This window comes from Elephantulus edwardii, unplaced genomic scaffold, assembly GCF_000299155.1.
Source record: "Elephantulus edwardii isolate Elephantulus edwardi_28Jun2011 unplaced genomic scaffold, EleEdw1.0 scaffold00067, whole genome shotgun sequence".
Lineage (NCBI taxonomy): Eukaryota > Metazoa > Chordata > Mammalia > Macroscelidea > Macroscelididae > Elephantulus > Elephantulus edwardii.
Window position 1 is genome coordinate 6,956,621 of NW_006399817.1, and position 26,463 is coordinate 6,983,083.

The 26,463-nt window shown below is 38.6% G+C and overlaps 1 protein-coding gene across 1 annotated transcript in view; it reads right to left on the bottom strand.

Moving 5' to 3' along the window:
• Nucleotides 1–26,463, bottom strand: part of GRIN2B (glutamate receptor, ionotropic, N-methyl D-aspartate 2B) — a 692,233-nt gene that overhangs the window by 303,726 nt on the left and 362,044 nt on the right. Inside the window, exon 3 of the mRNA XM_006888426.1 lies at nucleotides 5,983–6,581. Coding sequence (XP_006888488.1) covers nucleotides 5,983–6,581 — 599 coding nt within the window. The remainder of the gene's footprint in view (nucleotides 1–5,982; nucleotides 6,582–26,463) is intronic.

The following is a 26,463-nucleotide window of genomic DNA, read 5'->3' on the forward strand; positions in this document are numbered from 1 at the left end:
AAGAATTGAGTTGGCATTTGATAGCTAATGTTCGCTTGCTAGTAAGTGAAATAGTGCACTTTGGAGGATCCTCTCTGAGAATGTCTTTTATGCTATTAAAAATAAAGTAACCTTTGCCTCTGTGCAAGGATGACACGCAAATTTTGAAGTGTTCTCTATATTTTCAGCTGTATATATTCTCAACAACAGCAATAAAAGAAAAATTAGTAAAAAAAAATATTTCCTTTGGTGACTAACAATTAAATGTCTTTCTTTTAGATCCAACCTCTTGTCCAACAAGCTGCTTACATCTCCTATTACATGGACTTCCTCAGATTGGAAGAAGTCATGGCCTGGACATTTATAAAGGAGAGATTTAGCTCCTCTTACAGTGTTTCTGAAGAAGATGTAGTAGTTGTGTGTTGTGGAGTCAGGGCCAACTCACAGCTGACCCTCCAGTAAGTTTTCAGAGGCAGTAAACTGTGTTGGAGTTGATGCCCATCTTTCTCCCTTGCAGCAGTTGTCGGGTTTGAACCATGTGCCTTTGGATGGACAGTACAATTCCTTACCACCACTAGGCCACATGGACTTTCTCTAGAAAGAATAGGGCCTGTTAATGCTAAGTTCACGCAGTTGAGAGAAGCTCCTTTCATAACTCTGTATTCCTAGAGTCATCCTGGGACTGGGCCACTCCTAGTTCCCTCCTGAAAAGCCTGCCACCCTGCTGCTGTTGCTGCATGATGAGCAGCAGGCCAAAGGAAAAGTCATCTTCATAAAACAACCAACCATTTGCAGCAATTTTATTTGCAAAGGTTTCCTGCTGTGGCTAAATGGTGTGGCTGCTTGGTTTGTTATTTAAAAGAGTGACCCTAGTGAGACCAGAGCACTGAAGAGGGAAGAGTCTGATTTCAGACCAGCATATGTAGGAGGAGCACAGACTAAGTGTGCTAATTGAATTTCACTGCTGTTTCTCAAGTGCTGTGAGTAAAGTCATACCTCAGACAAGGGGATATAGCTCCTTATGGTCTCAATTAGTCAGCGCAGATCCTTTCTGGGTCTTGATAGAAAATGCATTAAAATATTCCCCAAAAGAAGCTAGACATGGGATTTGAGAACTGTGAAAAGTTGCACTTAGGAAGGAGAGAAGGAAAAGAGAATAAACTCGTGCCAGAAATGTTAAGTATAGGGTTGGGGAAGCCATTTAGGAGAAGATTCCCAATAGATTGTCAGTGAGATACAGAATCTAAGAAAGTCAGAGACTGGGGCAGAAGAAAAGTCACCAAGGCTCTCTGAGCAGAGAAGGAGCATGGTAAGTCTGAAGACACTTCCCAAACAATCTATTTGGGCAGAAGTCTACCCTCAACAAGTATCAAAAAGACATCAAATGAAGCTGAACTCTCCCCGATCTACAGTAGCACCTGGAGAATTTATGAATACTCTATTTAATCCTTATTCCTTTAGAATTGCTACCCTTGAGAAGATGGAGATGAGCACAGGTGACAAACTTCACAAAAAAATCTGTAAGGAAAGAGTATAGAAGATATAGGAGGGCTCCCTTCCTGCATAAGGAGCCTGAGAAGCACAGTGAGCTTTTATTGAACTGTTGATGGGCAGGAAGAAGGTCAACTATGTAAATCCACCAACTGCTCTGGGCGAGAAAATGCCACCACCTGCTTCTCTGAGGAGCTACAGGCTTGGAAACCCTATGGGCTAGAATCGATTCAATGACATGGGTTTATCATCTTAAGTGGCTACACAAAACCCCTCAAACCTTGAGGAATGGGAGCCAGTCAGCCAACACTGGGTTTTAATCAACTCTTTGCACATCCTATGTAACAGGGTAGAAAAACCTTGTGTTCCACAAGGTTTTCAATGGCTGACTTTTTTTTTTTTCAGTAGTAGATTCTGAGGGCCTCTGAGTGAATCTGAGTCTCCAAACTTTGTTACCAGCTGAGCAATTCAACTATTTGCCTGACCCCAGGTCTCCTAGAGGGGATAGTATCAAAGGTTAAAACCAATTGTGGTTAAAACAATGCTTAGAAATAAAGCTTCAGAGGCAACATTCATTCATATTGTTAAAGAAAGCTATTGTTATGTGCCATCAAACCAACTCAGAGTTGACCCTCTAGCAGTTTTCCAGAGGCTGCAAACTGCATGTGAGAAGACTGTCATCTTTCTCCAGTGGAGCAGTTCCCTTAAGCTCCAACTACCACTAGGCCACCATCCAAATCAGAACAAGTAATCATCTCGGATTACTCCTTGCTTTACCCAGAGGAGAGCTTAAGATAAATGGAGATATTTCTGAACTGTATTTGTGAACTCTTAAGCAACAGTCACTTGATTTCGCTATGTTGTGATGCTTTAGTCTCAATATTTTCTCATTGTTAATACGGGTCTTAACGAGTAAAAAATTTGTAAAAGAATCTGAAGTAGATTTTCATTTACCAGCAGAAACTATGGGGGTAAATAAGAATCCACAGAGCTAAATAAACAGTAATTTTTAAACAGAATTCTACTGTCTTAGAAAGAGGAGCAGAACAAGAAAGTTCCTGTGGAGTATATAATATATTGAGCAGTTTGTAGACATTGTTCTTTTACCTCAAGTACCTTCCACAGGCCACACATGGTGCTGGGAAGGGAGGGAAGAAGAGCAAAGCAGAATGAAAGGTGGTTGCTTTCACAGAACTCACAGAGAGATAATAACATACATCATTACAATAAAGTTTCAAAGATGCTGTTATTGGAAACATCTCAGACACAATGAAGGCAAATCAGTGTGGTGTGGGTTCAGGAACTCAGTAAAGGCTTCCCGGTGGAAAAGATGTCAAAATTTAAGCCTCAGAGATGAAGTGAGTAAAGGAAATTCTGTATGTTTGGTGGAAAAGAGAGTAAGAAGAGTGTTCTTCTCTCAGAGGAACTAGTTGGTAGTAAAAGAGAACATGGCATAGTCAAAGAACTAAAGAGAGTTTAGTATAGCAAGTATTTCAGACTCCAGGTGACACAGTGGTTGAAGCAGTTGACTTCAACTACTACAGAAATGCTGTAGAGTCACTATCAGTCAGAATCACCTCAAAGGCAACTTTGGTTTGAAGTATTCTGGAAAGAGAATGGCACAAAATAATTCTGGAAAGCTAGGTAGGCTCCATGCTGTGGAAAATGTTATAAACCCATTATGGAGACTGAACTTTATTACCAGAGCAATGGCTAAGCCTCTGGAAGGTATTAAGTAGGAGAGTGAGGGAGTCACATTTTCATTTTAGATCACACTAGCTGCAAAGGACATTGCAGAGAAGCTGCGAGGAGGGAGATTATTTAGGAATCCCCGGAGTAACACAGGTAAGAAGAGATGGACTGGAAGATGGGAGGTGAGATGAAGAAAGCACACGAACTCCAAAGATACTCCAAAGATTTAAAGTCACCAAGAATGGTGTGACTGTCTAGTAGAGTTCAGAGACATTAAAGGACATCTTGGAATTTTTTAGTCTGGGCAATAATAGGATGTGGCCTTTATTGAAAACACAGATCTGACTAGCAGTAAATAGAAAGGCAATGAGAGAGGAGACAAGCAGTTCAGCTTCAGATACAGTGAGGTCGAAGAGCCCATAACATCCAACTGATCATAGTAGCCAGTTACAGACACAGAGCTGGGGCTACAAGGAGAGGTTCAGACCAGGACTGCTGATGTGGAATCAGCATACAGTAACTGGAACCTTGACAACGGAAGAAAAAAGAAAGAAGGTGTAGGAGAGGCAGTAGCATTTAAAGAATGAACAAAGGAAGTCTGACTAGAAACTACTAGAGAGATAGGGAAAAACCCAAACAATTATTAATAAGTAGAATGAGACAAGAAAGTTCTAGGTTTGAGGATATTTGGATTGGATTACACAGAAAGCAAAACAAAAACAAAAACAAAAAACCACAAAACTGCATTTCAGATTAAGCCTTAAAAGAGTTTTGGCTAGAGGCTAACATCCAACTTGCCTTTCAAAGCTAAAGAAGACAAAGTAGGAAACCATCCAACCTCCACTATAGGTATTTCCACTTTCCCAGAGTTCCCTCTTTCTGCTTTCTTCTTTAGCTGGATGGTAGCAGGCTGAGTATTCATTACATTTCTTTTCTTATATCTATGATAGCTTATAATAAATTTAAAACAGATTTTCAAAACATATTGGTGAATAAATGACTGATAGGTTATTGAATAGCATGTATAGTCGTGTGTGTGTGTGTGTGTTGTTCAAGTTGGAACCAATTCATAGCTGACCCTCTGACGGGTTTTCAGAGGCAGTTAAGCGCATGAGAAGAGATTGCCCATCTTCTTCCCATGGAGCAGCTGGTAGAGGCAAACTTCTCACTTTTGGACTGGCAGCTAGATCACCAGAGTGTATATGTAAATATAGAGTTGTTGTTGTTGTTGTGTACTATCGAGTCAGAAGCAGCCCCTAGATGACCCTCTGATGGGTTTTCAGAGGTAATCACATGGAAAGAGGTTGCCCATCTCTCTCCTGAAAAGCAGCTAACAGCCTTGAACTCCGTGTGTGTGTGCGTGTGTGTGTGTCTGTGTGTATCTGTGTATGTATATATATGTGTGTGTGTGTATATATATCTGTATGTATATGTGTGTGTATGTATATATATATATACAGTTGTTGTTAAGTGCCGTCAAGTAGTAGATGACTCATAGCAACCCTATGAATGCAAGACCTGAACACTTACATAACTTCCATCATTTATCCAAGTTCATAGAGTTTCTGGTGGCAAGCTATTTTAAAAGTGGATGCCACTCCTGCTTCCAAGCTTGTTTTTATCAAGGAGCTCCACCAAACACTGTCCACCACGGGTAACCATTATCTCATTTGACACATCAGTGTCCCAGTGTTTAGCATCACAGCAACCACGAGTTACCTCTGTATAGCAAATGTGCATTTACATATATAAGAGTGTTGTTAAGTGCCATGGAGTCGAGAGAACTCATAGTGACCTTATGAACAAAAGATCTGAACCCAGAGTTATCCTGCACCATCCTCACACTCCCTGACACACAAGAGCCCACTGCAGCAGTCACCATATCGATCCACCTGGTTGAGGGTCTTCCTCTCCTTCCATGACCCTCCACCCTTTCAACATCATGTCCTTCTTCATAATTTATATTATATCTATTTATTTATAATTTTTTATCACAAGATGCATGGAAGGATGTTTACTGATTATTTCCATTTTATCTCTGGTTAGTTAGCTTTAGAGTAAATTTTACTTAATTTTTATTATTCTCTATTGTTTTAATTTTTATAATATGGATACAAAGAGCTATACAAATAATAAAATATAGAATCACTATAAGAAGTGAGGAGAAGTCAAAGAAATAGACTCTACCCTTGTATTTGCTGTGCTACACAAACCAGGAAAACTGCTTCTACTGCTTCAGGAGCAGAAGAGGGAACAACAGATTCTGAAACAACCTAACCTGCTCTTTTCAGGCAAGGATCCTCCTCATCCTCTTACAGAACCCTGTAAACTGTTCTACAATCTCTCACAGTACAGACCATTCCACAAGCTAAATGGGTTGCTTCTCCCTTATACAGAGTTGACTGCATCGTTCAGAGTGATCTGAGAGTCCTGGGCTCAATCTGAATTGAACTACTTACTAACAGTATGCCTTATTCATTTACATGGTAAAACAAAAGCAAAATTCAAGATTTTTCTTAATAGACCTATTGTTCTGAGAATTAATTAAGGTCAAACATGCTTAGAGTAATACCTGGAACATACAGTAAGTGCTCAATATACGGAAGTCATTTTCACTGCTGTTGTTTTTCTTAGACCAGAGGCACAATATAGTGAGGTGTGAATCCGAACCACTCCCCTCATCACCGTTAATAATCACTAATCAAGAGCCTGCCTTTAAATGGCTGTCATCGTGACCTGCTCTTCCCAATTTTGAAATTCCCAACCCCAATCTCTGAAGATCTTCTCTGACCATCAATATACCCTCTGCTCCATACTCACCTATTGAGCATATTGGACTGGTAGATTCTCTTCTCATGGGTGTTGTAACAACTGCTTTTGGGTTCGGGGATGAAGCTGTGTTCAGAAAGCATATCAGATGCAGCAGTGGTGATGATGGCAATTCCATCTCTCACTCTGGCAGGGAGACCATAGTCCCACTCGTCATATGATACAGAGATGAGTCCCGTGGGGAACTCGGAGGGCACTGTGTCTGTATCCCCTGCCACCAAACTAGGCACAATCCACGTGTAGCCATAGCCAGTCAGCCCTACTGAGTTAGCTACTTCAAAGATGTACGTGGCTTCCTCTTTAGTACAATAAAGGAGAATGATGGGGCTTTGGAGCTTCTTGAGCTGGTTCTGAATCTTAGAATCTCCATCATCCAGGGACATGTCCAGTAGGAGAACTTCTTCTAACTCCCAGCCCACGAAGCTATTTTCAATGGTGCTGCGAATCTTGTTTACAAAGTCCTGGTAGCCAGGGAAGTAGGTGGTGACAATAGAAAAGATGTACCAGTCGTATTCCTCCATGATGTTGAGCATTACAGAAGCTTGTTGTTCAATTGATGGGCCAAACTGAAAGAACATGGAGGATTCATCCTAGAACAGCAGAAGTTCAAAAAGAGAAAGAAGAAAAAGAAGATGGTAAGGGATAGTTTTTAATCAAATAGATACAAAAGGTTATATTCATTATTTACTGTTTTCCATAATGCTATTAGAATAAATTATGCTTGGATTGCAAACATTATGGGTTGTGTTTTTTTTCTTTACACTACTTCTTATCAAAGACATTATAAATTTATAATCCCTTTATCTGATTTCTTAGTGACAATGATGGTTCAGTAGTAGAATTCTTGCCTTCAGTGTGGGAGAACTGGGTTCAATTCCTAGTCAATGAACTTACCTATGTTGTGTATTGCTAAGATGCTGAATAAGTTTCAAAGTAAGGAGGACTAGAAAAAGCCTGGCCTGATGATCTGCTTCTGAGAATCTGCCAGTGTAAAACGTCATGGATCACAATGGTCTAATCCAGACAGATCATGGAAACAGCATAGACTAGGCAGTACTTCTTTCCATTGTGCGTGAGGTCCAATGGTGGAGTTGTAAATTGACTTAAAGTCACTTAAAGTTATTATACTATCACTTGACTTTTTAAAACCATTAGCAGAGCCTATGATGCAGCACTAAAAATAAAATATATTAATGTTTCTGCAACAAAACATATAGAAGAGTCACAGAAAGTAGGTAATAAAGACTCCAGGTGCCCTCATGTCAGTTCAGTCTGCATTTGCTGTCATGTCTCATGTTGGTCAAGTTTGGCAACAAACACACATACTCCCACCTTCTAAGCCTTTTGGCTTTTTCAATTTTAGATAATTATTACTCAGTCATAAAGTAGTTAAGATTCCAAAAATGTCATCAATATGCCTTTAAACCAATCTATAGAGATAGCGTAGGTGTACTGGCCCAGCAGGTGTGTGGCAGTCAGTTATAAATATCAGTACAAAAAAGGGGATCCGTATGCTTTATATGCCAATATAGAAATAGTTTAAATTTAATAGCTTAAACGAAACTAATTTAATAGTTTAAATGTAACATATTATGCCTACTCTGGTGGCAGGAGATCCAGATATACCTAGTTTTCCCCTTATTGGATAATGAAATATTCAAGTTAGATCAAGTTACTTAGGCTATGAGTGAAAATATCCTGTATTCATGATAGACATGATTAAACTTTATTTTACAACACATAGAAGACTTCCTTTCTTTACCTATAAAATGATACAAAATTCAGTCTGAGCTGTGTGTTCTGTACCACTTTATATATTCTCCTTGCTTTTGAAAGAGAAGTCATTTTAAATTTTCCTAGTTTGGGCTGTATGTTGCCTGCTTGTTCTGAAATGAAAAGCCCACATTTTATTGGTATCTTAAACCTAGAAGAATCTGAAATGACAATATGAATGCCCCCTTAGCCTCGTCTTTCTCTCAGTCCATTTTCTCCTGACTTCCATTTGGATTATGTATCACTTTATTTGGTCAGGGTCCCCTATCTTTTCTCTGATGGCGCATCTCCATTTTACAACAACCCAAGCTCACAAAAATTGTGTTAGTCTTTCTCAGTTGGGCAGGCTGGAGCTTCCAAGTACAATTACAAGAGACTAAGCTTTTAAATAAAATCATATAATGATTTCTTATTCAGGATATACTGTTGTACGGCTGAAATTTGCTGAGTATTTCTTGGGCACCAAGTATTAAAAAAATAAAAGTTAGGAAAAATGTCCAAAGACTTTGATTTGGGAATGAAACCAGTCAACCTTTTGGCTCTGCCACAACTTTGCTCATTCTGCATGGCTTGAACTTTTTACATCCCTCACAAGCCATCCAAAATGAAAGGGTCAAAACTTGGGCAGTTGGCAGTAATTCTTCCTGCTACTGGCAAAATGGTGTTTCTCACAGTTTGTTCCCCTAAACTCACATTCAAAGAAGAAATCTCATAGGATACAGACTTCAGTAAAGCAGGGAAAGTAGATGTGGCATCTAAAACCATTCCATTTCCTCAGTGACTGAAATGCCTTTGCTGGCTGTGAGGACTCCGGACCTGAGTGCTGATGCTAATGAGATGATGCTTGAGAAGGAGCAGGCCAGGGTAGAAAGACTTAAAACTGTGTATCTGCAAGACCTCAAAAGAATGGTGGTGTTCTGGAGTTCTAGCATGTAAGCTATGATCCAATGAGCTGTGTCTACCTAATGAGGTCCCCATTAAAGTTCAGACATGGACACTCCATAACCTTCCTTGTTGGTGATAGAAATCTGTACATACGTGAGGACAGCATGTTCCTTTTTTGAAACATGGAAATATCATGCTGGGAATTCTGGCACACATTATCCCTATGTGTATTTTCATTTGTATCCTTGTTACTATAATAAAGTTTTAATTGTAAGTACAGGATTCCTACAGGTAGGAGAACAAAAGTGAAGGGTTATAAGCTTAGGGACACCAGATAAGATAGACAGAACTTCATATCTGTAGCCAAAAGTCAGAAGTGAGAGTATTGTGGGAGCCCCCAAGCTTGTGTGACTGGTATTTAAAGTCTTATAGAGACTTGATGATTTGGAAGATTGTGTCCTTTAATTTATGAGCTCTAATCCAATTCTGGTAGTTAGGGTCAAAGGAAGACGTTTCAGTTGGTATCATAATTGGAAGTGAGTAGAAATGAGCCAATTTAACATGGCAGCAATTGTGAGGAAGGGGCAAGATTGAGTAGTATTTCCCTTTGATATAAACATATGGTCAGTATGAATCACAGCGTTATCAACGGCAGCTGAGATTACTGTCAATGAGACACAAAATGGTGGGTTAAGGAATGTGAATTCATTAAAAAGAGACTATTATATCATATGTGTCTTTCCACACCATGGCCAGACTCCTCACAAGCACTGTTATTTAGATTAAGCTGACCTTATCCTTAGGTCATTGGATATAGCAGGAATCCAGAGTAGCAACACTTAATTATTCAAAGACTTGCCTGGGGCTTACAAAGAACCAAAAGAGAAAAGGAAAGCCAGTACAAGAAAAACTCATCCAGAATAATTCTCACTTTAACTTTAAATACCCATTTAGGTTTGGGGTGTGTGTGTGTGTGTGTGTACCCTTAGAGATAAAGAGGCTTTCTGCATTTCTCAAATAAGAGATAATGTTTTTGTCTCAGTGTCCACAAACCCAACTCAATGGATATAAGCAAGCCACAAAAGCTTTCAAATATATCTTAAGATGTATAGGCTTAGGATGAAAGGAATCTGGATTGTAAACAAAGCATGTCCATTTTGTGATAAATGAAGATATCTTATTACTAGGTGGTTTTTGAATACACACAAAGTCCCACCTACAGTTAAAACCACAGCTGTCTGAAATACACAGTGAGAGATCCTCTTGATAGAAAACCCATGGAGTACCAATTACCTGGATGTGCTCACAAAGTTGTGCCAGGAAATCTGGAGGACAGCCAGCTGGCCAACTGACTGGAAGAGATCGATATTTGTTCCCATTCCAAAGAAAGGTGACCCAACAGAGTGTGGAAATTAACGAACAATATCGTTGATATCACATAAAGGAAGATTCTGCTGAAAATTATCCAAAAACGTTTGGAACAATATGTCAACAGAGAACTGCCAGATGTGCAGGCTGGATTTAGAAGAGGTCGCAGTACTAGGAATATTATAGCTAATGTAAGATGGATTTTTGGCACAAAGCAGAGAATACCTGAAGACTGTCTATCTGTGCTTCATTGACTATGCAAAAGCTTTTGACTGTGTGGATCACAACAAGCTATGGATGACTCTGAGAAGAATGGGAATCCCAGAACATTTGATCATGCTAATGCGAAACCTATACTTGGACCAGGAGGCAGTCGTCAGAACAGAGCAGGGAGACACTAGATGGTTCAAAATCAAGAAAGGGGTCCATCAGGGATGGATTTTGTCTCCATACCTTTTCAATCTGTATGCAGAACAGATCATCCGAGACGCTGGGCTGTACAAAGAGGAATGTGGCATCAGGATTGGTGGTAGAATTGTCAACAACCTGTGTTATGCAGATGACACAACCCTGTTCGCTCAAACTGAGGAGGACTTGAAGCGCTTGCTGCAGAAGGTCAAGGACTGCAGTCTTCAATATGGATTGAAGCTCAATATCAAAAAAACAAAGATTCTCACCACTGGGCCAACTGGCAGCATTAGTATGGATGGTGAAGAGATTGAGATAGTTAACAGTTTTAGTTTACTTGGTTCCACAGTCAACGCTCTTGGTAACAGCAGCCAGGAAATCAGGAGATGAATTGCATTGGGAAAGTCAGCTGTGAGGGACCTTTCAAGAGTACTGAAGGGCAACGACATCAGGCTGGAGACTAAAGTGCGCCTGATCCAGGCTATAGTCTTTGCAATTACGTGCTATGCATCAGAGAGTTGGACAGTGAATAGGGATGACAGAAAGAGAATTGATGCCTTTGAGTTGTGATGCTGGTGAAGAGTGTTGAATATACCATGGACTGCTAGGAGAACAAACAGGTTTGTCCTGGAGAGGGTGAAACCAGAATGTTCCCTGGAGGCAAGGATTCTGAAGCTTCGTCTGACATACTTTGGGCATACTGTAAGGAGGGACTGGTCCCTGGAGAGGGACATCATGTTTGGCAGAGTGAAGGGACAGCTCAGGAGAGGAAGACCCTCGATGAGATGGACCAATTCTGTGAGTGGAGTGGTGGGAATGAATGTGTTTTAGACAGCGAGGTTGGCAGAGGATAGAACGGCGTTTAGGGCTCTTGTACATAGGGTCACTATGAGTCGCAAACGGCTCGATGGTACATAACAACAACAACAATATGCTGATGAAATTGAATTTGAAAGAAAATCTATTTTTTAAATATCAACCTTCACCCTTCCCTCTCTTGGGCTTCTTTTAAAACTTTCCAACAAACATAAAGAGTTTTCAAAAATACTTCTAGACAACTTGTGAAGAGAATATACTTTCAGTAATAAGAAAGAATTAAAAGGGATATGATTCCAGTGTACCACCACTAATCCTTATCCTTTGATCCTCATCCTACTTTTGACAACACAGCCCTAAAAGCACACACCATTATATCTTGCCAATTTATCATGTACTTACATAGGTGTCCTTACATGAACATTTTGTCTGAGACACCAAGAAGAGATTAATGAAATAAAACAGAAATCAAGAGAATTATAGCTTGGGCAAATGTTTCCCAGTATAATGGGTGGTCCAGGGTTATTAATTTAATTGACACATCAATCTGGTATACAGCAAACAGGAATAGGACAGCTCTTTTTCAACAAACCTTTAGGCTAACAAGAAGTTGCAAATAGTGACAGGCGCTGCAAATTACAGCCAGGATCACAAATCAAAGAACAATCTTCATGTGTGTGCACGAAGTGGAAAGGACTGGTGGCCACACATCCATCTTTGCAGGCATCCTCCATGCACTGTGATCACCACAGGCAGTGTCATGTTTAAGGATGAAGGACAGGGCTATAACTCCATCTGCAGCTCCTGTTCCCTCCTTACATTTTCATCTTCTAATGTCACTACAGAATGCTGATGTTCAGGGATCCTTCGGAAAGTCCAAGTGAAGTTTCCATATCAAATTTCTTGTATAGCAGTTGTAGTTCTTCAACTTGCCTTGAACACATCTTTAGAGCATTCCTGCATAAAGGCCTATAATGGCTGACGTGACTAACTAGCATGTAGAATTAGAATCTTTTTCAGGGGGTAGGATTTTATACTCATCCGCATCAGTCTAGACATGTTATGTTGGATCCCCTATCACTTGATGCTCATGTTGTTTATTTGCTAAACAAAAAAGAGGTACTTTTCCACTCCATTATCTGCTCAGAGAATAATTACCTAAAGAATTAGTAGTGTAGGAGATGCTTCACCCAGATCCCCCACAGAGATAAAGAACCAAGTACCCCAGCTGCTGACAGTGTCCCTGGAAGATACTCATTAGCCATCAGCTGTTGATCCCTTTGGGGATTGTTTCAGAGCCACGCTGTCCAAAATCATGCCCCTTTCCCTGGTAATTGGTTGATGTGGGGAATAAAGATCTGTCATAATTCTGGACAACTCAGAAAGACCGTTCTTTCTTCAGAACTCCATTTTAGACCATCTACTGAAGCTACTTTACTTTGCTGAAACTGAGAAGAACCTGATGTGCTTGCTGCAGAAGGTCAAGGACTGCAGCCTCCAATATGGATTGAGGCTCAATGTCAAGAAGACAAAGATTCTCACCACTGGGCCAACTGGCAGCATCATGATAGATGGTGAAGAGATTGAGATTGTTAATAGTTTTAGTATGTTTGGCTCCACAGTCAACACTCTTGGCACCAGCCAGGAAATTAGACGGTGTATTGTGATGGAAAAGTCTGCTGTTAGAGACCTCTCCAAAGTACTGAAGAACAACAATGTCTTTCTGGACACTAAGGTGCACCTAATACAGGCTTTGTAATCACTAACTGTGCATCAGAGAGCTAGACAGACTAGAGATGATAGAGGACAATTCATGCCTTTGAGCTGTGGTGTTGGAGAAGAGTACTGAATATACCAGGGACTGCTAAGAGAATGAACAGTTTTGTCCTGGAGAGGGTTAAACCAGGCTACTCTTTGGAGGCAAGGATTCTGACATACTTTGGACATGTTGCAAGGAAGGACCAGTCCTTGAAAAGGGATGTCATCCTTGGGAGGGTGGAGGGACAGCGCAAGAGAAGAAGATCCTCTCTGATGTGGATTGATTCAGTGACTGGGGTAACGGGGGTAAATGTGTCAGAGACAGCGAGATTGGCACAGAATAGAGCAGGGGTTAGGGCTGTTTACATAGGGTTGCTGTGAGTCACAGACAACTCGACAGCACATAACAACAACAACTGAAACTACCCTACAACTATACTTCTCTGCCCAGTCATTCTTTCCCTTTCACCGGTATTGGTCCCAAAAATATTCCTTTAAACCTGTGGCATGCTAAGCTCCATCTTAGAGTCTAGTTTTTAGAAAATTCCACCTGATATTCTATTTGATTTCTTCAAATAGACAAGATATAACTTAAAAGCGAACATAGCAGCTATTTTCAAATACTGAAACTACTTATAAGGCAAAAGGCTAAGTCTCTGCCCATCAAATCCAAAAGGAAGAACTTAGGACTAGAAATTTTAAAAGAGATTCTTGAGCTCAATTTAAGAAAGAAATCTGTAATACTCATATGTATATAAAATGGATAGAACCTGAGAAGGGAATGAGTTCCCTAATACTATAAGCATTCAAACGGGAGTCACTTTATCATTTGACAAAGGGTTTCTTTCCAGTACTTTGTCTGGAAAATTTATTCTCAAGTTTAAGAACTAGTTCAAATGTCAGCTCTTTGATGTATATCATCTTTCCTAATTTCTTCCTGTCAGGTTAGTTTCTCCCTCCCCTAAGATTACATAATATTTGTAATAGGCTTCTATTGGTAAGAAGCTGTGCTGCAATCCCAAAGTGTATGGTTTGAACCCACAAGCCACTCTCCAGGAGAAAGACAGACAGTCTCCTCTGGTGCAATTTACTGCCTCTGAAAACCCACTGGTGGGTCAGTTATGATTTGGTTCTGACGCAACCACATCACAACAACAACAATATGATGAGTTAACAGGCTTACCTCTCTCCATTAAAACAGAAATTTCTTAAAAGTAAAGATTACACTTTTTTCAGTCTGTGAATCTCTAGATGGCACACAAAAGGTATTTTAAAAATATTATAAAGAGTCCTTTATTGGGTGAGATAGGAGTTGAAATGATCTTACCTAGTATCAAATTTCTATGCTGATGTGACAAATAAAATCATAGAAAATAAACACATCTGAAAATTTACTTTTATAAAATGGGAAGGAACTTGCCACATGAACACACAAAATAATACGCTATGAATAGGTTTATCAGCACTTATTTGCCCCCTTTTGCTCTAATGCAAAGAAAACACCATTTATACTCACTTCCTCCAAGTCCTCTTCTCCCACTCTCTTTTAAACTAACTTCAATCAGACTTTTGGTCACGTTTCAGTACATGAAGCACCACACCTGATAGACAGTGGCAAGCTTGATTTTGCTAACTCCAGTGTCAACCCTGACGTCCCCACCTAGAAGCAGTGTTTTACATGGCTGCTCACTCACTACTGGCTGTGCTTTCTTCCAAGTTTGAGGACTTCCTACACTCTTGACTCCTTCTACCTTACAGGCTGATGTTTTTCTATCTCCTTTACTGGTTTCTGCCCTTCCTCCTGACCTTTTAAAGTTGGAATGTTAAAAGGCCATTTAGATGCCAATCACCTGTGCATTTCTTTCCCAAAACTTCTAATATATATTCAACTGTCTATATCACATCTTGACTTGGATGACTTAGAAACATCTCCACTACATCTGAAATTGAACACAATCTTCCTCATTTCAGTTTAAAATAAATGAGTCCCTCTAATCCCAATTCTTCTTTCTCTCTCTGGAACCTTACAGCCAATAAATCAGGAATATTGCTGGGCCTAATCTACAAAATATGTACAGAAATCATTCATTTCTCACCATATTTGTCTAAGCCATCAACTTCTATTATAAAATCATACTTTAGGAGCTTACCAACTGGTCTCCTGGCTTCTGGCCTGGTCCCTATAGTACACACTAAACACAAAAACAGAAGTGATCCTTTCATTTATTTGTTAATATGCCTTTCTCACTACATCTTGGCCACAAATTTACAGATTTCTTTATATTTTTAGGTTTAGTATATTTTCATTTTATAAATAACCTACAATTTAAGGGTAATACAGGCCATGGTCTTTGGCATTACTTGCTATGCATCAGAGAGCTGGACAATGACTAGGGATGATAGAAGGAGAGTTGATGCCTTTGAGCTTGGGGCTGGAGAAGAGTACTGAATATACCATGGGCTAATAGGAGAACAAACAAGTTCATCCCGGAGAGTGCGAAGCCAAGCTGCTCCTCGGAGGCAAGGATTCTGAAGCTCCATCTGATATACTTTGGACACATTGCAAAATGGGATCAGTCCTTGGGAGGGTGGAGGGGTAGCACAGGAGAGGAAGACTCTCAATGAGATGAACTGATTCAACACTGGGGTAATTTGGATGGGCGTGTCAGAGTCAATAAGATTGGCAGGAGATAAAGCAAAGTTTAGGGCTATTGTACATAGGGTCCGCTATGAGTGGAAAGAGACTCAGTAAATTTGTTAATAAATTTAAAAACTCTTCTTCCAAGGAAATTTAAACAATAGGACATTGTTTCTTCCTAATCTTTAATGTCTTCTCAATCACACACACCCATAAAAGCCAAAGTCCTTGAACTGAACACCTGTTATCTCTAAAATCCCATGTCTTCATACCTCCTACTTATTCTACTCAGAAATGGAGGAATAAACCCAAGTGTTTGAAAGATTTATATTCAATTGTATGGATATACCACAGTTTTTCAATCCATTTTTGTATTGATGGGCACTTGGATTGTCTCCCTTTTCTTGCCAATGTGAATAACTACGGTGATGAACATGTTGTTGTTGTTGTTGTTGCTAGGTGCTGTCAAGTACAAATCTCAGTGGCCCTGTCTGAATCTTGTCCTTTCCTGTGATCCTGTGCCATACTCATCTGGCATACGTGAGCCCACTGCTGCACTCACTGTGGGTCTTTCTCTCTTTCAATGACCCACTACCTTTCCAAGCATGAGGTCCCTCTCTATGCAACAGACTATCCTAGTAACATGCCCAATGTATTTGAGACAAAGCTTTGTCATCTTTGCCATCAAAGAGCAGAGCATTCTGGCTGCACTTTCTCCAAGGCACACCTGTTTGTTCTTTTGGCAGTCAAATGGGATATTCTGTACTTTTCTAACATCAAAGACAGCTCAATGACATCAATTTATGTTCTGTTATCCTTATTCACCGTCCAGTTCTCAAATGCATAGAGAGTGATGGGGAAAAAAATCATAGTCTGAATCAAGTCTTTCAGAAGACTTAAATGAAAATACAATGTTCTTGTTATGACTATGGCTCATAGCAATGGCTCTGTGAACATTGCCCTATCCTGAGGTCATCCTCACCATCTCTTACATACCTAATCCCATTGCCACAGTCACAATATCAATCCACCTCATGCCAGGTTTTTCTCTTCTGTGCTGATCCTCCACCTTCCCAAAAATCATATCCTTCTCCAAGGACTTGTCCATACTGGCAAAATACCCAAAGTATGTGGGAGAGAGTTTAAAAATTTTTGTCTCCAAGAAGGAGCCTGGTTTCACTGGCTCCAGAGTAGATCTATTTGTTCTCTTGACAGTCCATGGTTCAATACTATTCTCTAACACTACAACTCAAAGACGTCAATTCTTTTTTTGTCATCCTTAGACATTGTTCAGCTCTCAGACCCACAGCAAGCACCTGAGAAAACCATAGTCTTGATCAGGTGCACCTTAGTCTCTAGACTGACATTTTTGTTCCTTAGCATTCTGACAGAGTCAGAGTCCTTGACAAAAGATTTTCCCAATGTAACTCATATTGTGATTTGATTGCTGGTGCCGATGGTGTTGATTGTGGATCTGAGCAAGATTTAAAATTACACAAACTAAAAAAATAATGAAACAAAAAAAAGCAAAAACCCACAAAAAAATAAACCCCATACAGAGTTTAGAAGCTTTAACATAATAAAAATGTCAACACTACCCAAAGTAATCTATAGATAATATTGTAACCCTGATCCAAGGTGCAACCTCAATTTCTACTGAAATGAAAAAACTAATTACCAGCTTTGTTTGGAAAGGAAAAAGGCTCTGGATGTTCAAAATAATATTGACAAAAAAGAACAAAGTAAGAAGTCTCATGCTTTCTAATTTTAAAACATATTATACAGTCACAGTAATCAAAATAACCTAGTTTTGGAAAATGACTGAACTGAAGTGCAAGTGAACTGAAGTGAGAGCCCAGAAGTCAGTCCATTAATTTACAGGCAGCTGATTTTCAACAAAGGGTTAAAGTTCATTTGTTGGCAAAGAAACAGTTTCTTTAACATATGCTAATGGTGTTGTGGTGGATTTGAACTGCATGCCTTTGGGTTGGCAGTGCTTCTCCTTACCAGTAAGCCACTAGAGCTCTTTACCACATGGGAAAGGCAAAATGTGATATCTAGTTGCTGTAAGTGAAACATTCATACAACCCACAATATATGCAAAACCTAACTCTAAATGGATCAATGATAAAAATGCTAAAACAGAAACTATAAAGTTCCTGAAAGATAACATAGAGATAAAACTGTAGGGCTGAATTTTCTTCAGAAAGACATCATGAAACAAAATTATAAATGCATGAATAACAAAGGACAAATTAGATAACAGAAACTTTATAAAAGATAAATACTTAAAACCATCAAAAGACTTGGTCAGAAGAAATCCTATAGGTGGGGCGGGGAGGGGGAAAAGGGGAATTTTTGCCAAGGACTAAGATTTAATTGATAAAGGCCTAGTTGCTAAAATGTACAGAAAAGTTAAAAAAACTCAACAACAAAAAGACAAAACATCAAATCACAACATGGAAAAAGGTCATGAACTGACATTACACCAAAGGGAAGCCAACAAACACATGACAATATGTTTGTGATTACTAACAATTAGAAAACTGCAAATCAAAACTACAAAGATTTAGTCTCTTCTTAGTGCAAAAACAGTACTTAATTTTTTTTAAAAAAAGAAATCAACAAATTCTGAGCAAGACATACAAACATATACATGAAACAGAAGGGAGACTGGAGCTTACTCCACTTCTGATAGGACTACAAAATAATAAACATACCTCAATAGCAGTGGCAAAGTTTAACAAGATAACAAGGAAGAAATATAGCAAAGGATGTAGAGATATTGGAACTCTCATACAATGTTGGGAGGGACTGTAAAATAGTACAAGCATGCTGAAGGGCAGTTTGGCATTTCCTCAAAAAGATGAACATAGAAATTCCACATGACCCCGCTATTCTACTGCTAGGAATATACCCTGAGGAAAATAGAACTGAGACACAAATGGAGATTTGTTCAAAGCAGTGTTATTCACAATAGCAAGAAAATGGAAACAGCCCAAGATTGTGGTATTTTCATTCAATGCAATACTATGTGGCACTCAGGAACAAAGACTTTGAAAAATATCATATAACATGAGAAAGACTGGAGAGCATTATGCTGAGTGAATGAATTTAGTCTCAAAAGGACAAACACTGCATAAAACCATTATTATAAAAATGCAAGGATAATTAGTAAGATGTATATAAAAGTACAAAGAGAGAAAGGGAGGGAGAAAGGAGGATGGAAGGGAAGATCATGAGGTCACAGACTTTGGTGGGGAGAGGGAGAAGATGAAGAAATTGAAAGAAAGTCAGAGGGGACCTGAAAAGGTAGGGTAATGGAGGGCATAGATCAATGGGCATGGATCAATGGTGACTTGTTTTATTGAACACGTAATGTGAGTAGAGGAGTGTGTGAAACACAATGTACGTAACTTCAAAACAATATATACTAATTTTGTATGCAATCCAATATAAAATAAAAATAATTAAAAATATATAAATGCACATGTATGTGTATACACATTTGCATATAAAACAGTAAATAAATATGCTATGGGGAAAAGTACGAAGTGTTCCCAAAAACTCAAAATAGAAACACCTATGATCTAGTACTCTGCTCCTAAATATAGTATACATCAAAGCAATCTAAGACAGAAACATGAATATACATATGTACATATTTATTCACTACAGTATTATGCATAATTGAAAAAGATGGAAAGCTCAAGTGCCCTTCAATGAGTATATATGTGTAAACAAACTGTAATATGTATTTATACAATTATAATATTACACAATTATAAGGAATAATGAGGAGTCTATAAACCATAACATGAATGTATCTATAGGATATTAAGCTAAGACATTACAAAAGGAAAAATATTATATTATTTCACTTTAATCATCAAAATACTTTATCAGAAAATATCTTATAGATCTGGAATAAAAAAAAATTTTGCAAAGATCTGATAAAGGTCTAATTGTTAAAATAATAGAAAAATTCAGTAACTCAACCACAAGACGACAATTACAAAACGGGGGAAAGACAAGAATAGACAGGTTGCTGAAGTAAAGAGTAGGTACAAAGAAAAGAAAGATGCTGTTGTTGTTATGTGCTGTTGAATCACTTGCGACTCACAGCGACCATATGTACAACAAACAGCCCTAAACTCTGGTCTGTCCTGTGTCAATCGCACTGTCTCTGACACTCCCATCCCGATTACCCCAGTCACTGAATCAATCCACCTCATAGAGGGCCTTCCTCTCCAGCGCTGTCCCTCCACCCTCCAGAGCATGATGTCCTTCTCCAAGGACCGGTCTCTCCTCACAACATGTCCAAAGTATGTTAGATGGAACCTCAGAATCCTTGACTCCAAGGAGCCACCTGGTTTAACCCTTTCCAGGATGAATCTGTTTGTTACTCTGGCAGTCCAAGGTACTCTCATACTCTTCTCCAGCACCACAGCTCAAAGGCATCAATTCTCCTTCTATCCTCCTTGGTCAGTGTCCAACCCTCTGATGCATAACAAGTGATTGCGAAGACCATGGCCTGTATCAGATGCACCTTAGTCTCCAGAGAGACACCATTGCTCTTCAGTACTTTGGAGAGGTCCCTGACAGCAGACTTTCCCATGGCAATACACCTTTTAATTTCCTGGCTACTGGTATCAAGAGTGTTGACTGTGGAGCCAAGCAAACTAAAGCTGTGAACAATCTCAATCTCTTCACCATCCATCCTGATGCTGCCAATTGGTCCAGTGGTGAGAATCTTTGTCTCCTTGACACTGAGCCTCAATCCATATTGGAGGCTGTAGTCCTTGACCCTCTGCTGCAAGCACTTCAGATCCTCCTCAGTTTCAGCAAGCAGGGTTGTGTCATCTGCATAATGCAGATTGTTGATAGATCTTCCACCAATCTTGACTCCACATTTCTCCTTTTATAGCTCAGCCTCCCTGATAATCTGTTCTGCATACAGGTTGAAAAGGTATCGAGATACACATCCCTGGCATACGCCCTTCCCAATTTTGAACCATGCAGTGCTCCCTTGCTCTGTTCTGACGACTGCCTCCTGGTCCAAGTACAGGTTTCTCATTAGCATGATCAAGTGTTCTGGGATTCCCATTCTTCTCAGAGTCAGCCACAGTAAAACAACATTCTTTGTTGGTTACCAGGGATGGAAGAGACAGGGAAAGGGAATAAACCTCTAGATTACAGGCACGTGTTATTTTTGAATGACGAAAAAGACAAAAGTAAATACAAGTGCTGACTCTACAACTTGATTTCACTAAGAAAGACACAAGAATAGGGATGGTTCCCTAAATGATATAATGGATACAATTCTACAACAATATCAAATAATATAGTTGTGGTTACATAAGTAGATAAGCATGAATATTTTTATATTAGAAGATATCTGTGTATATACCTCTGTCTGTCTGTCTGTTTATCTATCTATCTATCTATCTATCTATCTCCTCTACAGGAGAAAAGTGGACAATCTTCTCCCATGTGACTTAGAGCTTCGGAACCTGCTGGAGGGTCAGCTATGGGTTGGTCCCAACCTGACAGTAGACAACAACAACATCTATACACATTTGCACTATGTGTGTGCACAAACATTCACACACTCACACACACACACACATCCCACTCTAGTTACCTAGACTAAACAGCTGTGCTGCTACCCAAAGGCATGTGGTTTGGATACATCAGCTGCTCTACAGGTAATCTCCTTCCATGTGATTTACTGCCTCTAAAAACTTGCTGGAGGGTCAGCTATGGGTCAATTCCAACTAGAATATATCAATTGCTCTTCAGGAGAAGGCTGAGCAATCTTGCCCTGTGTGATTTACTGCCTATGAACGCCCACTGAAAGGTCAGCTATGGCTTGATCCCAACTCACACACACTCTTTACAATATATAAATACATATAAATTGTTGATTGCCCTAGAGACGAACACAACTCATAGGGACCCTATGATCAAAACACCTGAAGCCTTTCTGTAACTATCACTGTTTCTCAAAGTTCATAGTTTCCAGAGGCATGTTGTTGAGGAAGTGGATGCCTGCTTCCAAACATGTCTTAATCTAGGAGCTCCACCAAACACTGTCCACCATGGGTAACCATTATAGCATTCGGCACCCCAGTGGCACAGAGTTCAGCATCACAGCCACTCTAGGTTACCTCAGTACAGCAAATTGACAGACCAGTGCTGCACCACTGAGAAGAATGTTCCTCTACATTTAGCCCAACTGACTTTTTAATACAGAGGTCTCCAGGAGGTGGTGTTGAATTCTAAATAAGAAGCTTAAATTAAAAGCAATCAAACATTCTATACAACCCTCAACCAAAACAACAGAGCCTATCTCTATCTCTCTCTATTTTACACACACACACACACACACAAACATAGCACAAATGGGACACAGTTATGGATACTTCCTAGGCACAATGAAACATTTCAGGATTGGTTTTCTGTGTTTGGTGCTTAGTATCAAAGTCTCATGGTACAACTTACTTAACGGGCATACTAGTATAATATAGTATATTTCATAAAGTTTCTATTCTAGAGACTCAAGAGTAGTGCTTGGGGTCTTAAATGTTTATGAGTGGTCAGCTAAGATGCAAGTATTGGACTCTACTCATCTGGAGCAAAAGGGAGAGAATGAAATCAAAGACTTAACAAAGAAACTACACTAATAGCACCCATGAAAAACAACCTATCTATCCTGAGCCTAGGAAAACTATGTGGTATTTCTGATACTCCTAATGACCTATTTGATCAATGACACAATAAAGGATCCCAGACAGATTAGGAGAAATACAAAACAAACTTCACAATCTTGTGAAACAGCATGTAAAGATAGAGACTAGAGTGGTCCTTAAATTGGAAGCATGAGATAGCCTTTAAACTCGGAATAGAAACTACTTTCAGAATTTACTTTTCTGTTAAATAACAGATTGGCTCCTAAAATAAGGTACATTATCTGGGAGTGCTGGGCTTTTGAAAACTAATCAACTATATGAAATACCAATCAACATTCATCTTAAAGCTCAAATGAGATGGTAAAAGGTGGAGGGTGGGAGAGGGAAGCTAGACTAATGGAAATGTAGCAATCAGATGGAATAATAAGAATGAAGACATATTATGACAAATATAACCAGAAAAACTGAAAAATGTGAAATAAAATGTTAAATGAGTACTTAATTTGTCATGTAAACGTTCACCAAAAAACACAATAAAACATTACTTTTTAAAAAAAAAATTCAAATTCTGATAGTATCTAGACTTTCTGTTGCCATTAAGGTTGAATGACCCCTGAAATGATTACATTTAAATCTTTAAATCTTGAACTTAATCTATCCCCTGGAGTAATCTTTGAATCAAATAACAGTTTGGTTTTATTAAAAAAAGAATTCTAGATTAAGCATTATACACTTCTAGAGAATTGTCTATGCTCAAAATGAAAACGATTTAAATGAGCATATGAAAAGATTAGGGGGCAGTGAATTTTTATTACTGATGGTGAAAAGGTTTGGAAAACTTGTCAAGAAAGGTGAATGTTTCTGAGCTGTACATATGAAAATTATTGGGATAGTATATATTTTATTATTGATATTTTCAACAAAAAGAGAAATTTTTTAAAATGGGCTAACAGATATCACTCCAGATAATCCTCAAATCCAATTTATCTTTGTTGACAATCCAAGTGCAATTATATATTTTGAGCATCTTAAAGTCTTTCACATTATTCAAATCCTTGTACTTTATAACATCATAGGGATGTGATCCTGCCAGGACATTTATATAGTTTGAGATTAAATAAATCTGATTTTCCTTCCAACTCCTACTCTTGTTACATGAATAAAAAGAAAATCTTAACTGTCTTCCTTTTAAATTTGGCTCTTTAGGTAGATCTGTGTCTAATAAAAGAATAAAATTCTTAAGGTTTGACTGGAAACTCTCTTCACTGCCACCAGTTCTAGAAGTCAAATGTGGAAATGGTGGAGTATGAGGTCAGGATTATCAACAATGACCTTGAAGAGAACTCCTGCATATTCTTCTTACATTGAGCAGAGTAGAATCAGAATATGGAGGTTCCTTCCTTTCTCAAACTAAAGAGAAGTGTTTTCTTTTTTAACATACTCCAGGAGACCACCTCCTCCAGTGACTAGAATTTCTGACTCCCTATCATTATTTTTTCAGGTAACAAAGAGAGGAAAAATGTCTGATGTTTTCCAGTCTGCTATTAATCAAAAGTGTCAATACAGAAACACACAATGGTCACTTACTCATGAAGAATCATCATCTTTCTTGCCTGTTAAATGCTACATCCATTCTTCTCTTTAAACTTCTGTATACACAGGAAAACGTTGAGTTTTCAAATAGCGCACATACAATGAGACTGGGCTGATTAAAGAATCATCATCCTGGTTAAGCAGAAAAATACCCATAGAAGTCAACATTCTTTTCTTATTTTCTCAGAAGATATTTTTCTCCCTGATTTTTGCCTTTTACCTCCCTCACTGAGTCTACATACTAGATTTATTTTAATCATCTTATTCTACAGCTGAGAACCAAGCTAAAGATGTACAATGGGATAGTCTCTAATGTTCTCCATATTTTAGATCCCAGAGACAACTGGAAACTTGTAAACAACACATTCCTGTACGGTGAATTCCAGTCACAGCAATCCTGAAGGATAGAGAACTGATCTACAGGATTTCAAAGATCATAATCTTTAACAGGGCAGACTACTTTAACTTTCTTTTATAGAGTTACAACTGCCAACCTCTGAGTTAGTGACCTCTAGATTAATGGCAAAGAGCTTCAGCCACAGTGCCATCAGTGATCCTTACAGAAGCATAAGGGACAGTAATAAGAGGGAAAGAATGAAAAGGTACATTTCCTCTAACCATAATATCCATGTGAATTACAGAATTAAACTGTTGTTGCAATTGTTGTATGACAACAAGTTGGAATTAACCCAACTGACCACCCAGTGGGTTTTCAGAGGCAGTAAAAGACACAGAAGGAATCTGCCTATCTTCTTCCATGTAGTAGCTATTGGATTTGAACCACTTGCTGTTGGGGCTGTAGCACGGCTCTTACCATTAGGTCAGTAGAAATCCACAGAATTAAAATAAGAGAGTAAAAGGCCTAGAGAAAACTAAGAACACTTCTGGAGTGCATCTGTACTCCTCTGAAATGTACCAGAGCTGCCAAATATTAACAAGACAATTTCACTCCATTGTAAACTAAAATCCCTCTCTATGGCCTGCTCCTTAATGCACATCAAACTGACTCTCAGGCAAGGGGAAATCCACATTCAAGAAGCACAGTGAACACCAAATAGACTAGACCCAAAAAGAAAAACATAGAGACATATCATAGTCAAATTCTCCAAATTAAAAGAACAGAATACTAAAACAGCATGAGAGAAACAAAGAATCACCTACAAAAGTGAAACAATTAGATTAAGTTCTGATTTCTCAGAGGAAACCATTGGAGGTAAAGCACAATGAGATGGCATATATTCAAAAAGTTGAAAAAAAAAAAACAATTGCCAGACAGGGATCTTATAACCAGCGAAGCTCTCCATCAAATATGAAGGAGGAAATAGATACTTTGCAAAAAAAGAAGGAACTTAAGGAATTTGTGAAAGCAAAACAAAAACTACAAAAAAATTTTTAAGTAAAGTCCTTCACATGGAAAGACCAAATGAAAGTGGAGGGACCATAGTAACCAGAAACAACATAAAAAGAAACACAGCAAAATGGCAACAGTAAAACCTGGCCTGACAATAGTTATACTTAATATGAATGGACTAAAACCACCAATTAATAGAAAAAAGAGTAGCAGAATGGATTTTTTTAAAAAGAACCAACCCAAAATACATCAGTATGTTGTCTACAAGAGACACATATAAAACAAATGGTAAGACAGACTCAAATCAAAGGCTGGGGAAAAATATACCAATCAAATGGCAACCTCAAAAAACCAAGGAGTGGCAATACTAATCTCTGATAAGACAGACTTCAAAATGAAAGCCACCATAAAAGATAAGGAAGGGCATTACATAGTGATTAAATGAAAACGGATCAAGAAGACATAACCTTGGTCAACATTTATGCATCAAATGATAGGTCTGCAAAATATATATAAAACAATGGTTAACAGAATTGAAGAAAGAAACAGCACCACAATAGTGGTAGGAGATTCCACACAACACTATCATCAAAGGATAGGTCAACTCAAAAGAAACTTAACAAAGATGCAGAAGTCTAAACTATACAATTAGCCAACTTGACCTTGTGGATGTATTCAGGGAACAGCACCCAACTAAAACTCAATTCACTTTCTTCTCAAGTACACATGGTACATTTTCCAGAATCAATCACATATTAGGATACAAAGCAAGCTTCAAAAAATTTAAAAAAAAATTGAAATAATGCAAAGTATATTCTCAGACCACAATGCCATTAAACTAGACATTAACCACAAGAGGGTAAATCTTACAAAACCACCTATGTGGAAACTAAATAACTCTTTGCTAGAATGTAATTGGGTTGTAAAAGAAATAAAGAATGAAATAAAAAGTTCCTTGAAACAAATGAAAATACAATATACCAAAACCTCTGGGATGCAGGTGAGATCATCCTAAAGCACAGTGCATAGCAATAGACACACACATAAAAACGGAAGAAAGGAAAAAAAAAAAATCAATGATCTAATGCAACACCTTCATCAAAGAGAAAACAAACACTAATCTAATCCTACAGCCTCAAGAAGAAAGGAAATTATAAGGAGAAGAGTTGAAATCAATGAGATAGAAAACA